The sequence below is a fragment of the Tauraco erythrolophus genome, chromosome 4 (assembly GCF_009769465.1).
Source record: "Tauraco erythrolophus isolate bTauEry1 chromosome 4, bTauEry1.pri, whole genome shotgun sequence".
Lineage (NCBI taxonomy): Eukaryota > Metazoa > Chordata > Aves > Musophagiformes > Musophagidae > Tauraco > Tauraco erythrolophus.
This window is the reverse complement of record NC_141468.1, coordinates 17,592,142-17,610,583: the sequence shown is the minus strand read 5'-3', so window position 1 is coordinate 17,610,583 and position 18,442 is coordinate 17,592,142. Positions and strand designations below refer to the sequence as shown.

The 18,442-nt window shown below is 39.6% G+C and overlaps 1 protein-coding gene across 1 annotated transcript in view; it reads right to left on the bottom strand.

Moving 5' to 3' along the window:
- The window catches only part of KIF21A (kinesin family member 21A), a 94,460-nt gene that overhangs the window by 12,050 nt on the left and 63,968 nt on the right, over positions 1-18,442 (bottom strand). The window contains exons 13-24 of the mRNA XM_086609871.1: positions 17,144-17,332; positions 16,421-16,428; positions 14,278-14,385; positions 13,705-13,773; positions 13,383-13,594; positions 12,570-12,723; positions 11,985-12,185; positions 10,269-10,370; positions 8,380-8,545; positions 2,750-2,810; positions 2,479-2,533; positions 875-1,092 (exon numbers count right to left, since the gene is read on the bottom strand). Of these exons, the coding sequence (XP_086465997.1) occupies positions 875-1,092; positions 2,479-2,533; positions 2,750-2,810; positions 8,380-8,545; positions 10,269-10,370; positions 11,985-12,185; positions 12,570-12,723; positions 13,383-13,594; positions 13,705-13,773; positions 14,278-14,385; positions 16,421-16,428; positions 17,144-17,332 (1,543 nt within the window). The remainder of the gene's footprint in view (positions 1-874; positions 1,093-2,478; positions 2,534-2,749; positions 2,811-8,379; positions 8,546-10,268; positions 10,371-11,984; positions 12,186-12,569; positions 12,724-13,382; positions 13,595-13,704; positions 13,774-14,277; positions 14,386-16,420; positions 16,429-17,143; positions 17,333-18,442) is intronic.

Here is an 18,442-nt window from a genome sequence, read left to right as displayed (position 1 = left end):
GTGGCAAGCACATTCAGTTTACGTATGAGTTTGTGCAATATAGGAGCTAGTACCTAAAAAGCCAAGAAAAGGGTCTCTAGCAGTGAATGGCTAATAACCAACAGTGATATTGGTGGATACGAAAAGAATAGCAAGAGCAAGTAGAAGAAAAAGAGAGTGCGTGTGAGAGACTTGCTGGCCCCAAAGTAAAAAGACAAAAATAATATTTTTAGTTCTATTTGGCATCAAGTAACACTTTCAATTATTAAAAACTGTTCTGCAGGCAAACGCGACCTGCAAATAGAAAGGATTTTTGAGGATTCATAATACCCAACACGTTTCTTTCAACTTCACGCTTACGTACTCTATTATGGTATAGACTTCTTCATTTTAAGTATGGTCCACACAAGATGACTCACAGAAAGATTTTACCTAATAATTAGGACCATATACAGATACTCTGACTACACAATATAAAGTTCTTGGGTTGAGTTTTGGGGTGGTTCATTGCTTTTTTTAAAAAAAAATCTCTCTGCTGTTCTAAGCAGATTCTCACTACCTCCCTAGAATGTGCACTTCTCATAGCACTATTAAAGCAAGTATCCAAGGTACTAGATGGGTTTTTCCCACTACTTAGAAACAGGGTTACAACAGTTTTACTGTGACAGAGTAACTTAACAGAACTTGTATCTTCAGTAAGAAACATGTTATTTACAACAGTGCATTTAATACTTTCTAGAGTGGTGATGGTAGAAAAGGAGCTTTGTCAGTATGATTTAGTAAGCTTTAAGTATATCAACCTCCTTTGTAAAGTTAAAATAACAGATTACAAGAAATTGGCAACATGCATTTTTTTTAAAGCAAAGGATAGTTAGTACAGCATGGCCAAACTTACATGCTGCCTATCTTAGAAGGTAAGCCTGATGGTGGGGGAATAAACTCTCTGTCCCTAGCAGGAGTATCATTTGTGTCAGCAGCCGTCCCGCTTTCTTGCGCTTCTGCAACTGATGCAAGAGGGCCAGCCAAAGAAGAGTCTGCAGCACTAATGTCAGAGACTAAATCACTGTTGTCTGCGTATAGCAATTCCATCTGGGTAGTGGTCCTCCGGCGCGCCTGGAGACAAATAAAAAACAAGTTGTGGTTTTTAAACGTTTCATGGTATGTGTCAGAAGTGCTACATTTAAACTTATCATTAGCTGGTAATTAGCATCCCCCTCAGTTCACTTGGCAACTACCTTTGGAAACTAAACCAAGCAGCTCACCTCTACTCTTTGGCAAGGAGGAGCCTCAGAGGAGGCAAGTCAACTTTGATAGCATGAAACACTGATTTGACAACTGGTTTCCAAGGATATCCTTTCAACCAACTACAAGTGTCTATCAATACTACAGGAGTACAATATTATTCTCCTAAGGTTTATTCAAATGAAATGGTATAAAGCAGAGAGGAAATAAAGCAAAGTGTGAATTTAAATCGCTACGATTATATTGGCATGACTTCTTACACCGATGCTTCCTTTGATATAAAAATTCTGCTTCTTACTTAGTTTATGTCACTTCAAAAGTAGTTTAAGCCAACACGAATTAAGATTTGCTCAGCATTTCAACAGTTTGAAAACAAGAGAAAACCTCACAAAGGAGCCAAGCTTTGTGCAACAGTCATTCTTTTAAAAAGTGATCATATATGCTATATGTGATGATGTGAATTTAAGATCTGTTCCTCAGGGAAAGGCAGGCCACTGGGGAAGATGAAGGTCCAGTCTGAACACAACCATTACAAAAATGAAATGCTTCTTTTATGCAAACGTTTTCAGACCAAACTCACTCAGTGTACCTGCCCAAAGAGCTGCACACCAGTCAACGCCACCAGTAATGCAACAGCCAACCTACATATATTCCTTCAAAGCCAACTACAGTTAAAAGAGTAGAGGCTAAATGTCTATTTACTTCGCAAACTTGGTTTATAATCCTGTGAGCACAGAAGCAGAATCCTCATCAGTGTGCATGTTTCCAGTTCCCACTGCCATTAATAATAACCTTCAGACAGCCTAGATACATTTCTGCAATGCCAAGTGTAATTAAAAGCCTGAAGGTCAAACTTCTACTTATTTTATAAATTTCCTTTACTTTTCCATGACTGCAGAAGCAAATTGCAAACAACAAGCATGTTCACAGTTCCCACTGGCATTAACATTAAACTGCAGCCTAACTGATACCAAATCAAAAGCCTACTCCAGTTTGGAGTGCTACGAATTGGAAGAAAGTATCTCATTCTGAAACTGTAAAAATTCAACCACAAAATATTGAAAAAGTACGTTTTTATCATTGCCCCTCAGAGAGGAGTATCAGACAAAAGCACATTACATACAAATCACACGAACAGTACGTCAGTTCACCTTTTGCTTGTCTTTAATTCATTAACGTCTCTAGAGCGAAGCAAAAGCATTCCCTAGAAGGTGTCATAGAAGTATGAGTTATTACCATCATCATTGTACAGCCTACCTTGCTTTTGGGTTTGACTTCACCACAAAGCTTCAAAAGATCTGAAGATAATGAACTAAAAGAAAAAATGCATCACAGTTAGAGAGAAGCTAGTTATATTTTTGCAGAACGTGTACTGTTATTTAATTCTTCTTTCTATTGAAACGGTGGACAAAGTAGAATGATATGTGAGAGGTACCTTCTAATAGATACATGATACACTACAAAAAGAGGAAGCAACAGTAATCTTTCTAGAACCAGATCCAGCTACCAGTTAACAAAGATTGCTCACCTTCCTTCTGTCCCAGGACTATGCAAGGGGGCATCCTCATCAGTACTATCTTCCAAGTTTTCTAGAAAATTTCCAAAAGAATAATGTTAATCTGTCCATCTACAACAGGACATGCAGGTTTTAAGTGCTATACAAAACAGCTCAATGTTGAATGTAGATGAACAGCATATGAAAGGCAGGGAGTTTCAAAATTTTCCTAGTATCTCTGATTTTTTTTCATACAACCTAAATAATCATACACCTAGGCATACTGTGCCAGATACAACACTCTATTTATTGTAGCAGAGCAACAGAGACGACAGAAAACTAGAAATAAATTCTAGAAGGAAATCTGGAAGAAAGAAGACAAAGCAAAGGAAATTAACTGCAAGACATTGAAGAGACAGGATGTAAATCAATGGACAGTAAGGATGTCTCTTCCTCCTTTTTTTTTTGGTAACCGTCTTGCTCTGAGTCAGAATCAGCCTGGCTACGATGAAGAAAAAGAAAGTATTTTTAGCTAGTGATCTGAGACTTAGACTCAGCCTCAGCTTATATAGAATGGCATCATCTGGGCTGACAAAAAGCAAGCACTTTATCAGTATAAAAGCATTTATGTTTCAAAACAAGATGATGCCATCATTTAATAGTTCAGAATTGCTTCTTATAAAAGAGATTAATTCTATTGAAGTCAATTGTAAAATGAAACATTTCAGTAGAAATGCTCCTGAAGTAAAATGGGTACACAAACCTGTCCACAAAAGACAAAACCAGCATGCATGTCACACACTAACACTGTCAAACATCAGATTAACATGTCTGCATGCAAACGGTACAAAACATTCAGCTGAGACAACCAGTCCAGGGCATTTGTACAATCAACTCCAAACTGCTGGGAAACCAAATCCCCTAACTTGCCTATTATTCTAATAATACATTTTTAAGCATAGTTTAAGGACATAAGTAATACATTCCTGCAAGCAAGATCCCTTATTTTGAACATGCTCATGAAATTCCATTACGTTTCTTCTTTATTATTAGAGAAGCTTTAAGTTTATTTACTTAATTTCTGCCAGAAAGTTGATACCACCTGTAGTGCATAGAACTAACATATTTGGTACCCGTATTAAAATAGGTTTGTCCATGTATACGTTTTAATTGCAAATTCATGCTTTAGAGAAAGGCAGGAAAGATACACAGTTTCCAGTGAGTTCAGAGAAGGAATGAAGAAAAGCAAAACGCTTCCTTCTTGTGTATGCTACATCTAAAAACGTTTCCTGACAAAGTCAAAACCGTACATCAATCTAGCATCAACGCCAACAATGCACTTCAGACATACTCAACTGCCATATTAGCTTTAACAATGTAACCTTAACTATCAGAAAGACAACATTATAAAGAAAGTAGGGTCACAGGAATAGTATTCTGAACTTTTTGTTGTGTTGCATCCTGGATTTGAGCCCACATTAAACCTTTCCTGTACATGTTATTATTCTATACCTTCTGCAGAAGAGAGGATCTAGATTACTGCTTCTAGCAAGGCACAAAAGCAGCATCAAGAAAATAAATGAATTTAAAAAAAAAATATAAGATTTATATAAAGGTGATGTTACTTCATCTTCTTCTCATAAAGAACTTGCGATCAGCTCTTACGGGTAACCAAAAAAGTGCAAGATGGCCACAAAAGATGGGATTTTACTCATAAGCTCAGATTCATGTGACCTGATATGTACTGATATTCTTCTTCAGTTTGGCTGCAATTCAGCACAGGAAGACTGCAGGAAGCCCCCCGGGTAGAGATCAGCACACAGAATCAACAAAAAGAAATGAGAAGAGGCAGAAGAGCAAGATTCTGCAAGAAGTCCGGAGTGAAAAGAGATGAAAGGAGCAATGAAGTTAGTAAAGGCAGTACTGCTTGCGAGGAGCAGCAGAGACGACTGCTAATAAACCAGTGATTGAAGAACAGTGGAAAGCTTTTCTCATGACTTGTCTTCATCCTCATGCACAGGCAACTGGACAGTACCAGTACAATGCAGCACACCATCACAGTTCATCCAGAGGAAACGATGTTTGACCAGCCTTCTCAAGATCTGCACATACACACCTGTGAGTAACATCCATGAACATGCGGATATTACAGGTGGGAAGAAAAAGCAGCTCTCACAATTCTTCAGAAAGGAGTCATAGAATGGTTTGGGTTGGAACGGACCTTGAAGATCATTTAGTTCCAATCCCCCTGCCACAGGCAGGGACACCTTCCACTAGATCACGTTGCTCAATGCCTCATCCAACCTGGCCTTGAACACTTCCAGGGATGGAGTAGCCACCGCTTCTCTGGGCAACCTGTTCCAGCGCCTCACCACCCTCAGAGGGAAGAATTTCTTTCGTAGATCTAATAGAAATCTCCCCTCTTTCAGTTTAAAGCCATTGCCCCTTGTCCTATCACTACATGCCCTTGTAAAAAGTCCCTCTCCAGCTTTCCTGTAGGCCCCCTTTAAGTACTGGAAGGCTGCGATAAGATCACCCTGGAGTCTTCTCTTCTCCAAGCTGAACAACTCCAACTCTCTCAGCCTGTCTTCATAGGAGAGGTGCTCCAGCCCTCAGATCATCTTTGTGGCCCTCCTCTGGACCCGCTCCAGCAGCTCCATGTCCTTCTTACGTCGGGGACTCCAGAGCTGAATGCAGCATTCCAGGTGGGGTCTCACGAGAGCAGAGTAGAGGGGCAGAATCACCTCCCCTCGACCTGCTGGCCACACTTCGATGTGGCCCAGGATACGGTTGGCTTTCTGGGCTGCCAGCGCATATTGCCAGCTCATGTTGAGCTTCTTGTCAACCAACACCCCCAAGTCCTTTTCCTCAGGGCTGCTCTCAATCCATCCTCCACCCAGCCTGTACTTGTGCTTGGGATTGCCCCGACCCACGTGCAGGACCTTGCACTTGGCCTTGTTGAATGTCCTGAGGTTCACACTGGCCCACCTCAAACCTGTCAAGGTCCCTCTGGATGGCATCCCTTCCCTCTAGTGTGTTGACCACACCACACAGCTTGGTGTCATCTGCAAACTTGCTGAGGGTGCACTCGATCCCACTGTCCATGTTGTCAACAAAGATGTTAAACAGCACTGGTCCCAACACTGATCCCTGAGGAACACCACTCGTCACTGGCCTCCACTTGGACATCGAGCCACTGACCACAACTCTTTGAGTGTGACCATCCAGCCAATTCCTTATCTACCTAGTGTCTCCAATTTAGAGACAATGATGGTGTGTGGGTGTCAAATGCTTTGGACAAGTCCAGGTAGACTCAGCAATACGCAGAACGCAATTTCATGGTCATTTTAAGTCTTCACAAGAGCAGATGGGATAGCAATGGCAGCTAGTTCATCCACACACAAGGCAGGCGTGCATTTAGAACTCATTCTGATGGTCAAAACCTGAGCCTGTGATGTGCTTTGCTGCAGACCGAACCTTTTTCTTATGTCTATGCTTGAATGCAGGTGCACAACTACACTAGAGAATGCCCAAACTTCTTCAAATCAAGTGTATTTAAATGGCTAAGAACTCGTGAAGATATCGGAGTTGAAAGTAGGCATCAAGGGAGTGGTTCACAAGCACATTGGAAGTGCAACCCCTTTGCTAGGGGTGGTGCTGGCTGGGTACTGCCACTGAGCTGTCAGGCGGCCTGGTGAAATTCATTTCAGCATCTGCTGCCACCCACACTTCCACCTCTGGGAACTGTGTCACATTACAAGGGAGCTCTTGCACTAACAGGGTCCCTGCTAGCCAGCTGGCTGTCCCAGCCTTGAAGCCTCACTACAACGGTGTCTGAACTCCACGCAGCTCAAAGGGTTCACACACCAGTGATCTACAAAACATGGACTATCAACAGTTTGGATTTCCATGTAGACTGAAGTTAGTATGGTATATTGAGCCAAGATACACACCCACAGTGAAGTTTCATATCTATAAAATGTTAGCATAGCCCTGAGTGGCTTAGGTGTTTTAAAAGCCTCAGTTCATGCTTGCAAATTGTTAAAAAGCTTCTTTAATGAGATATACTGGACAAAAATTTTCACGATAGAGCTACTGTTCCAACGCAGTTAACAAGTGTCTTTTCACTGCTCCAGATGCTGTTAACAAAAGCTGCAGAAAATGCAATGCTAACTTCCTGACTGGAGAAGCACTGCTCTCCCTCCAACAGGGGTGAACACACACACATGCACACACATTAAGGGTCTATTTTAGATACACTATGATATTAGTAACTACTGAGGTTCCTGGATAAATGCTGGCTGTATGCAGCAAGATGCTCTGACACAGATCTTCAGGTGTCACCTGTCAGGAAGCTGACAAAGTTCTCACCAGCTTACACCCGATGACGATCTCTACACTATCAGGAAGTCTTGTGCTTTTGAAATGTTTCACATGTCTATGCAAAATAGCACAGGATTGCATAATGGGATTAGAAGTAACACAAGACAATACAAAAGGAATTGTTACTGACATCAGGAATATTTTTTTTCAGGTTTCAAACATAGCCAGTTTGGCTAGGAGCAAGGGATGGAAGAAAATAAGCATAATTTATTTGGGAATCATTTAAAAGCAACAACAACAACAAAAGACTCCTCAAAATCAGTGAAGTCAGTAACTAAATTCAATTGAAAAGAGTGAGATATAATCTGCATTCTGTAAAATATTTACATTACAATATAAGCTATCTGCAAATGGCTAAAAATGACCTGCATGTTAAACAATTATTTTTTTCAGACCTAAGAAGATGAGCAGAATTTGTCACAACTACAGCAGTAGTATATCACAAAATAGCTTTATGAAGTCTGAACATACTATAGGTTTGTAAGTAGTAAGTCATAAATTTGAAACACAGTTCTGCTTACTGTGCTCGCTTCTTGTCTGACAAATCTGACTAACATGAGGGCTATGGATGGTTTCAGAGAGGAAGAAATGCTCTGTAAGCTCATGATAATGAGTACATTTACAGAATAGTTCATGCAAACTTCACACACTCACAAACTCTAAGATGCACCAGTTAGTGAACATGAATGAATTAGTAACTCATGCAGCTGTACAGTACACAGAAAGCTAAACATACTCACCCAGTGGTATGCTATCTAGGTCTGTGTAAATAACAGCAACAAGGAAAAAAAAGCAACACTCCAATCAAAACATATCCATTTATAAAAAGAAATAAAACAAAAGTACCCGAATGTATTCTAAATTTTTCTTGATATCATCTCATGAGAAGTAGAATAGATGCCGTAACTGACATACGATGTCACTTTCAAAAATCACTAACATATGATGATTGAATAGGATTGCATATTTAGAATTTCACATTCAGAAGTTAAAATTGTACCGAATTGCAAATGCATAGTGTTTGTGAAACAGATTATTTGAATTTTAAAAGTCTCAATAATAATAAAAAAAATCTTCTTTATTTCCTACATTTCACTGCCAAGGGGATATCCTTAAAAATGACACACAGGCACATCAATTGTGACATTGAGCTTAAGCATAAGATGTTAAAATACAGCATCTATTCAGAAAAGAAATAGCCTAGAATGCCCAGTACAGCATGCATGAAAGGCAAACATGACATGCAGCTGACTATTCACAATACAAGATGACAAAATTACCTTGTAAAGTATGACCCAGCAAAGCATCAAGTTCAGGATTTAACTCAGCTTTTTCTTTTAGCATATGAAACAGCAGTTGGTTCTGAGTAGCACTAGTAATTTCTGTCTGCTTAAGGCGTCCCTCAAGAACTTTAATCTGAGCCTCTTTCTGAGCTGCTTGGAGCCCCTAGGAGAGAAAAAGAAAAAGATGACAAATACTTTATCACAACTTTTTTGTTTTAAAATGAGAATTGCCAAAACTTTTTAAAAACTATGAACACAAGTAATGTGTCTGTTGTAACCTTGCTTTCACATCCTAAAGATCAGGTGTCAATTAAAGGCTGTTTATTTTTCTTTTTTAAGTGACTCATTAAGCATTCATTTAACTTGTGTTCCTCAGACTGCATAGCAAATATGCACCTAGTGTCTAAGTCGGATGTGACTCCCACGTATAATTTATAGACTCTGCATTTAGGAGTAGCAAGCATCTGGAAAAATCAACACCTACATTTTTCATAAATAAGTACCTTTTTTTTATTATACATCCCTCCTCCCTCAAAAAAAAAAAAAACAACCAACCCCAGAACCATAATCTTTCCTACATAATCACTTAGTGAACTTTCAGCTTATGCTGAAAGATCTCATGGCCCAACTTAAGAGAGAATCCATTCTAAGGGAAATTCTCTAGACCTATGGATTAGCGGGAATTTTTTGGTTGCAGAAAATGTAGCCAAGGAATTTAGAGAATGGTTTCCAAATAGAAGAAACAGTAGGGAAAAATGAAGGTACAACACATCTTCTCAAAGGCCTGCAGGATAACAGAGGACATGGAGTGCTAGCACTTGAGAAAGAAGAATAGTACTATTAACTTACACATTAGATTCTGATTTTATCATTAACTAAAACAACATATCAATACACACATTTTGCATGTGGAAACAATAGAATAGACCAGCAGTCATGATTAATTTTGCAAGAAAACCTACCTTCAGCTTTTCTACATGATAATTACTTATCAGAAAGAGGAGAAACACCTTCACATAATGGAGTTTTTTAACATTAGAAGGAGAAATTGTGAGAGTAAGTCAGAGGCACTTCTCTCATATTAACTCTGCTGCAAGGAATCAGGTATCCATTCAACCCACCGAAGGGCTGAAAAAAATTAAAAGATAGAAATTTGCAGAAGCCAATGTGATTGTGGGAATTTTATTTTCTTTTTCTTTTTTTTAAAATTAAAAAAAAACCCACAAATTTTTTGATTACCTGCATAGTGATGAATCAAGAATGCAAAAAAAAGAACAGAGAATTGGTCAGTAAGACTGACCCAAATTCCATTTCAATAGCCTTGAAATCTTTCCTTTGATTCAATGACACCGAGTACGACCTCCAAACAGAAAGAGAAGCGGCAGCAAGAGCATATGATACATGTGTCCACAGGGTTATAAACTGCCAAATACTAATTTTGAAAATATTACTATCCAAGGCTTTCAGAAAAAGCTGCTATTGCTCTACTCAAAAGTAGAAGTCTGACTAAAGTATCCCACGCATCAACAAATTTTTTAAAGGTTCATGTTTTTAAGATAGTGGCTGAGTCAGTCAAAAGATCCTGAGCATTCTTTAGGAGCTTGTTGAAAAACATAGAAAGAGATACATTTGATTCTGAAAAACTAGTGCTTTTATAGGGACAACATAAGGTAATTAGCAGAGTGAAGTAGGTTCTACTAGGGGTTGACAAATAGGCAACAGGTTGAAGGGGACAATGGATCTGAAAGGCCTTCACACTGAGAACCCACGTGACTCAGCAGTGTTGACCAGCTTTGCTTTGCTTAATGCACAGTCTATGTCAGCACAGCTCTGCTCCTGGTACAAGGCATAGTCCTGGCACACACATATTTCACTTAATGCATTACCTTATTGATACCCATCGTGAGGAAGTGATCAAGCAGATATCGAGCTTCTGTCAAAGTGCAAGCATTAATTACTGCTGTTACATCCAAGGTCTCTCCTTCTTCCTACATATGCAACAATAAAAACAGTCAGATTGTAAAAATGCTGCCTTTTTTTTTTTTTAAATCTTTACAGTAATCATAGAAAACAAACAGTGAAAATGTTGCAATATCACCCAGTTCACCCCCTTGGCACCTCTAAACCATGCCTGAAAGATTTTCTTTTCCAAACGATCCCCAAAACATCCTGCAGTACAGACTTGGCAGCCTTCCCAATCTCTTTCGGTGCTTCAGTTTCCTTGCTACTAAAAAGTTCTTATGCAATTTCTGACTCAGACACCTTCTACAAGCTAACCTATTCACAGTGGATGCAGAAATGAGTGCATTTCTTCAGTTTCTGCAGCCTTCATGCATTCAAAGACTTCTCCCCCTAGTCTATTCCTCATTTTTCTTCTAATTCCTCTCGGTCACTATTAAGCACTCTGGTATCCTTAAGAAATACTAAGCCTTTTGTGTTCACTACTACTTTACTGGTAAAGGTCTATAACCTTGCATCATGCTGTCCAAAATTCAAGAAACTCTGATCTGATTAAAATAGTAAAAGCTGCTGGCAATGCAACATGCATTAAAGCAAAGATCAGCCCAAAGCGGCAGAGGGAGAACTCGAGCACTGCCATATAAAAATATCGATAAGTATTACAGTTCGGATTTCATGCTACTGTGTGCAAGAGATCTAGGAGGCTGTATGTGGTGGATTCTTCCTGCTAGATCATGGAAGGTATGATGTGCATTATAAGAGTTTTCATGTTGGATTTCACTGCTTTTGGTAATATTCAAATTTGTACATCAATTGTAATAGACAATTTCCCTTTACTAGATTACTATTCGAAAAGTCAACCCTAAACGAGCAACTTGGTCTGAAAAGGCTCTTTAGTCACACAAAGCCACTCTTCCGTATTTGAAAATATACTAAAATGCAATATAAAGAATTTACATAAGTTCTTACATACAAAAATATTTAAATATATTTAAAATATGCAAAAACAATACAAAGGAGCAGAAACATCAACAGTTGCAGGAAGAAGATACAAGCCATTAGCCTTTAGTCTCGAGAATTACATTAATTTAATGCCAGCAGAATAGAAAGCATCAACTTTGACATTAAATGCTTTGCAATCTTAACAGGCATTATTACACTGTTGACACTAAAACTCGGATCTGAAAGTTCAGTTGTATGAACACTATTCATTTCAAACTTCACCCAAGTTTTCACAAATTTTCACTTCCTGTTTCAATAATTACACAATGAAAACAAAACTCATTTCTAAATGAGAACATCATAGAAACACAGAATGGTTTGGGCTGGAAGAAACCTTTAAAGGTCACCTAGTCCAACCCCCCTGCAATAAACAGGGACATCTCCAGCTAGATCCAACCTGACTTTGAATGTTTCCAGGGATGGGACATCTACCACCTCTCTGGGCAACTTGTTCCAGTGTTTCACCAGCCTTTACTGTAAAAGAATTTCTTCCTTATATCTAGTCTGAATCTACTCTCTTTTAGTTTAACACAATTAGCCCTTGTCCTATTGCTACAGGTCCTACTAAAATATTTTCAAGGCTTACACAGTTGTTTGGCTTTTTCTCCATTTTACCACTTTTGCATTAATATTTGACCTACCTTTGCTTCTTCCATTTGCATAATGTTTGCTTGGCAGTCAGAAATGCTGTCATTAATATAGTCTATATTCGCGGTTAGTGATTCCATCTCTTCATTTATGTTTTGGACATTTCTATCTGCTTCACTGCCACCTCCATCCTTGATTAGTTTCTCTCTTTTCTTCGAAAGCTTTTCTCTTCTTTTTGTAAGTTCTTCACGTTGCTATTTTCCCAAAGACATAATATTACATAAAAAGGAATTAGTAAACACAGAATTTAAGTGTCTTTTTGTTTTATTTTCCTTTCCTTGTTATACTTTAACTAACATATCATGATTTCTACAGGAAGAAATTATTCAGGTGAATATATTAATATATTTGCACATGAGCCAATTAATGCACTTTTTATTTCTTACTAAGCAATCCCATGCTCCAAACGCTTACTGGACTTGTTAAGAGCTTCTTCATTGAATGGATTGCTGCAATGGATTCCAAGTCACTTTGCCTATGCCACCATCACAGCAACTCACTTACAGCAAACGTAAATGCACTGCTCTCTCTCTATTTAATACGACTATACAGCCAACAGTGTTTAGTAGATCACCCACCGTAAGTAACCTGTTCATATCTGCCTCCATATTGGAAATGGTCATCCTCTGCATAATGATATCAGTCACTCTGCGTTCAAGTAACTGCCACTTCATCCTGGCTGCCTTTGAGGAGTAAACTCTGCTTGTCACTGCTTTCCGCTGATATTTCCTTCTGTGATGAATTCAAAAGAAATACACAGCTAAGTCTAAAGTAGTCCAATTATACATTTGAATGTGGAAGTGATCAAGTCAGAATGTGTTTCACAGATAACTTAAACATTTCTTGCAGTTTTTCATTGCACCAGACAGCTACCTGCACCCACCCCTGAACTCCACTGCACTCTAATATATTGCATTTGAAAAACAGTATCAAGCAGTGTGGTATCTTATAGGATGCATCACTGAAATAGAATGCCACTTAGGCATTGTGTGCGGAAGGGAATCTGCTTCAAACCACAGTGGAAGATCACCAATAAACCTAATATATTAAATGGTGTTTCCAACAAGTTTTCCTTTTTACTTAAGAACACTGCAGGCATTGGACCACCAAAGGCATTTCTCTTTAAGAACAGATTAACTGGATTTTGAAATTTTGAAGTTTCTTTGTGTGACTAGTTCTTTGATGTCATTTTGTATGGTTACACACTGTCTTAAACCCACAAAATTCAAATTGCATTTGATAATGGCAAAGTGTCCATTTTACAAGCATTATATGACAACAGTTTGAAAAATAACAACTACTGCAATACGTATCATAACAAGGTTATCTGCTAGAACGTCAATGTAATTTTCAGTTCTCCTAAGAGAGTGCTAAACAGTTTCAATCCTTACCCTGTTCCATTTGTTGCAGTTACAGATAATGCCTGAACCCTTGCAACAGGAATTCTCATCTTCTGCTGTGCTGCTGTTCTCGAACCATCATGCTCGACTGATGAGCTAGAACTCGCTTCCTGTATAGGATGCTCAGGCAGGCTCAGCTTTCGACTTACTTTTCCTGCCACTTTATCAGACAGAGGCCGTACTTGCCGACGAAGGGCCGTAACCTGAAACAGAGTGCAGAGACACCATTATCTCTCCCCAGAACTGCGTTCTAAGTTACAGCAAAACATCATCATTCTGTTTTCAAAGATGCACTGCTGTTTTACCACAATACCTCTTCAGTTTTGCGACGTAAGATAACTTCTTGATTTCTTTTCTGAGCTTCCAGAAGCTTGAGTTGATGCTGAAAAAAAAAAAAAAAAATATATATAAGCAGCATATGATATTGTTTTCATCATCTGCAACAAGGACTGTATTGTATAAAAAAAAGACCTTTACACATTAACACAAGTTTGCAAAATTGTTGTGACATGAAGTTGTCAAGTTACAATTGTTTCTTGCTCTTTCTGGTGCAGAATGAAAGTGATTGCTTGACTCTATCAGTTCTCTAGCAAAAAGAAAACTTGCATGCAAGCAAGGTGGTGACAACAGTGAACATTAACTAATAAAATAATACTGATATACATATTCAATAACCCTTCTACATTCTGTTGCACTTATCACCTGAAGCTAGGAACTGTGCTATTGTAGAAGTTAAACCCAATTATGTGCATTTTGACTGGTGAACATACACAGGTACATGCCTGTCTCAGTGAACACATACACACATGGTGGGTGCCTGCAAGCAGATGCACATCATAATGATAGATGCTTATTCTAAATGAAAATTCTTTATCTGTCAAATCACCTCTCGTTTGCGTTGCTCCTTTTTAAGCTGTGCAATCTCTCTGTTTCTTCTAGATTCAGTCATTCTAGCTTTCTCCTGCTCTTCTTTCATTTGTTTCATCAAACGAACCTGCAAAAAGGTCATCACTTGGAAAGTCTGTTTACACTGAAGTGCTGTCCCCTGCCCCCACTCATACAGAGTTTCTTCTTCCAATTGCCATCTTCCAGTATATTAATGCTTTTAGCAGTTTATCTCCTCTGTCTAGCGCATCTTCTTCACTCAGTGCTGAATAACAGCTAATAAGTAGTGCAAGCCTCTCCATGCTTGGTACTGTTCATTAAATCTAAAAGCTGCCCCTCTACCCCAGGAACAGCCTGGCGTTCATATCTTTTGTGTTTTCACACTCTTGAGCTGGCAGCAAGAAGAGAGCTATCTGGTAGATAAATGCACAGGAGATTTCAACCCATTTTTCAGTAAACACTCATTGTACAACACTTCAATATACTGAAATATACCTTGGTTTTCTTCATCTCTGTCACCTCCTGCTGCAGTTTCTTCAGCTGCTTTTCATATTGAGACTGATTTTTAAGCAATCGTGCATGTTCCTTTTGCGCTGTTTGAAGTCTCTGTAGTTCTTTATTCATGGCTTGGAGTTTCTTTTCATATTCTGACTTGATTTTTTTTTGCCTTTTCTTCTGAATAGGTCTCTACAGAACCTGGAGCAAAAGGGAATTCTTAATCTGCTTTTGTTCATGTCATGGTTTGATGTGGAGGGGGAGGTGGTTCTGGTGGCAGGAGAGGAGTTTTGCTCCCTGCGACCGCCCCGGTTTTGGAACCGGGTTAGGCTTAGTTCTGGCCACCAGATCAGACTGCCATCCCCCTCGGGGTTGAGCCAATAGGGCGCCTCTGCGAATTGCCCTATTTAAGTCAGGACAAAGGAACCGGAAAAGGTGCTTCACCCAGGATCGAGCAGAGAAGGGAGGAGGGCACTGCCCCCGCTCCCTGGCTCCCGGCCGGGCAGCTGCCTGAGTCGGGCCGGTGTCGCCCACGGAGGATGGCGGTGGCAGAGCCAGCTGGGGAACTCAAGGGCACTCCACTCCCAGAGTGCCCACTGGGCTGAGTTCACCTGGAGAGGACTGAGATCTGAGAGAAACAGCCGCATCGACAGCAGGTCAGTGAGGATGGAGCGGGAGGAGGTGTGCCAGAGCCGAGTTTCCCCTGCGGCTGATGGTGAGATAGCAGGCGGCCCCCCTGCAACCAGGACGGCCTCGGTGGAGCAGAGACCCACTCGCAGCCCGTGGGGAGAAGATGCCTGAGCCTGAGGATGGTCGTGTTGGGGTGCACGACAAGGCAGAGAGGCATCTGGAGTCTGCGTGACGACCCACGCCGGAGCGAGTGGCTACAGCTCCCTAAGTACCCGAGACTGTGGTAAAGCCCACACCGGAGCAATCTGTGGGGAGGATTGTTTCCAGTGGGCTGGACTCACGCTGGAGAAGTGTTTGGATTTTTCCTCGTGGGTAGGGGATCCATTGGAGCAGGGGAAAAGGGTGTAAGGACTCCTTCTCCTTTAAGAAAGAAGCAGCAGTAACAGCACGGAATGAACTGACCTGCACTCCCCCAGTCCCTGCCCCCTGTGCTGCTGGGGGGAGGAGGTGGAGCCAGGAGGAAAAGGAAAGGGGGGGGGAAGGTGTCGGTTTTAAGATCTGGTTTTGTTTCTTTCTGTCCTCTCGAGTAATCGGTTTTTATTTCCCTTTGTCCTTCTAAGTAATCATTAATAAACTGTTTTGCTTTGAGAAAAGTCCTGTCTGTTTTGCCCAGGACCATGGTTGGTGGGTGCTCCCTCTGTTCTTGTCTCAATCCTCAATCCCTTTGGTGTTTTTTTTCCTCTCCTCTCTACTTTACTGGAGAAGGAGAGACTGTGTGAGTTTTAGTTGCTGGATCAGCCTAAAACCACGACAGTTCAGGACACTTGCATTTTGCCAGCCACAGCAGATGACTGCTTCCTCTGCTTTTAGCATTACCTGCAATATCTTTGAAAAAATTAATTTTTTTCTAGCTCCTGTCACCTCCACTGCTTTGAACTCTCCACCTTGTATATGTTCTTGGATAAGAGATCAAGTATTAACACTTTACATCTGATTTCTTTGCAGTAGACAACAAATACCTGAGCACCTGAAGACACAGATACACATATAGGTGTTCACACATATGTGCATAAGATCATAACAACAGTTCAAGAGCCATCAAGCCTAGTATCCCTTTTCTGGCACTAATCAAAAGGAAAGGTCTAAGGAAGGATAAGGGAACAGCAAAAGCATATAAAGTATATAACTATAAAGCATATATAGTATATTTTTAAAAAGAAAGAAAGAAACAAAACACTTTCCCCAATACTCTCCCAAAGTTCAACTATTTGTGGCTTAAGACTTCCTGAGTCAGAGTTAGTTTTTCATCTCAACACTATTACATATTCAAAAAAGTTTGGTCAGTAAAACATCTCTGAAAGGCCACTGATTCTAGTTCTTACTTTTATGCAAATCAAAAGAAAGTGGAGAGGGAGGAGTGAGAAAGAACTTTTAATTCAGGAACTATCTCAAGGACTACGTTAAAATGAGAGTTCCTAGAAAACTGAAAATGCTTATTTAACCAAATCGAATACAAATCGAATACTTGTCAGTAGCACTATCTTTTTAAAAAAATCTCTCTCAATTCTGGCAGAAACTAGAACAAGTAAAGCATGATTCACTGTCATTATAGGTACAAACCTATCACGGTTTTCTGCAATTTCTTATCACATCTGAAAAAGGAAGTGAAAGAAGTAGCAAACAATTCAACATAAATACCTTACAGAACATCTAATGATGGTAAATGATTTTGTTCTACTTACCCAAGTTTTGAAGAACTTGATCTCTTTCAAGCTGAGTGTCTCGAATTTTATGTTGTAGCATCATTAGCTTCTCTTCATATTGTTTTTTGAGTGTTTGCAGTCTTCGCTGGCTGTTCTCTAGCTCGTCTATCAGTTTCTGCTTAATGGCTATTTCACAGGTGATATTTGCCAAGTCAGCTTGATAATTTTCTAAAATAAAAAGATTTGATTAATTAAAAATTAAGACTTCTGTGTTCAAGTGACAGCGCGGATTACATAAATACACTCTCTGCAATGGTAGGGTCATTTTCTGACATGTAAACTGTGCATAGGAGAATTTTACACAAAGCACCATGCAGCAAGCAAAACTTATCTTCAACTCAAGATAAAGACTCTGTCTTAAACACTCTCCATCCTAGAACTGGGAAACAGACAGGGAAAGATATCTCTCATTGCATCAGAGTTGTCTGTATGGTGTAATTACATTTAAATTTCATCATCAGTAATCTGCCCTTCCCCATACAAAAGGTTGAGAGACTTCAGTCACACCTCGGAGCTGGAGAACAACTATCATTCATAAACCCAGCAGGTTATAAAAGGAAAATTTGACTGCTGGCAGACTCCGAAGGGAAACTTTCCCTTCTCTAGCTCTTGAAAGGATACAGCCAAAATTCTGAGAAGAGAGGAGCCACCTCTATCATGGAAGTGGAATGGCAAAGGGAACGAGAAAAGTAGGAGGAAAAAGTAAGAAAAAAGGACTAACCCACATGCTGAGTTTTTAAAAGTTTAATTAATTTCTTTAGTCAATTAGGTCTTTTTTTGTCTTAAGATTATGTGCTCCAGAATAAAGATGTCAGTTGAGGATTTTTTTTTTTCAGGTTCTGCAACTCCTGCTAGTATTTTGTGTGACTCTCAAAAGAGAAGGAACCAACAGACTTGGTTTGCCCATTTGGCCAGACTCACATGAGACAATTGCTGCTGATGCTGTCTCTGACTCCAGTAGTCCTAATTTGCATGCCACAGGAAAATGAGGAAGGCTGATAGGCTTCCAGTCTTTAAATTTAAATTCTACTCATTTCCAAATTAGCTGGATGAGAGCTATCACCTTAGTGATTAGTCCTGAGACATAAGAATAACCCAGTACTTAAACCTTACACTTTGGATATTCTAACTAAGGAAGAAATGTGTTATCAAACACCTGATGGTCTCTGGTCAATTTTCAAGCCAGTTTGGGAAAACTTGACATGGTGTCTATTGCATGTTTTAGCACCATAACCAAAAAAATAATTCACTGGACATACAATTCACAGAGAATTATAT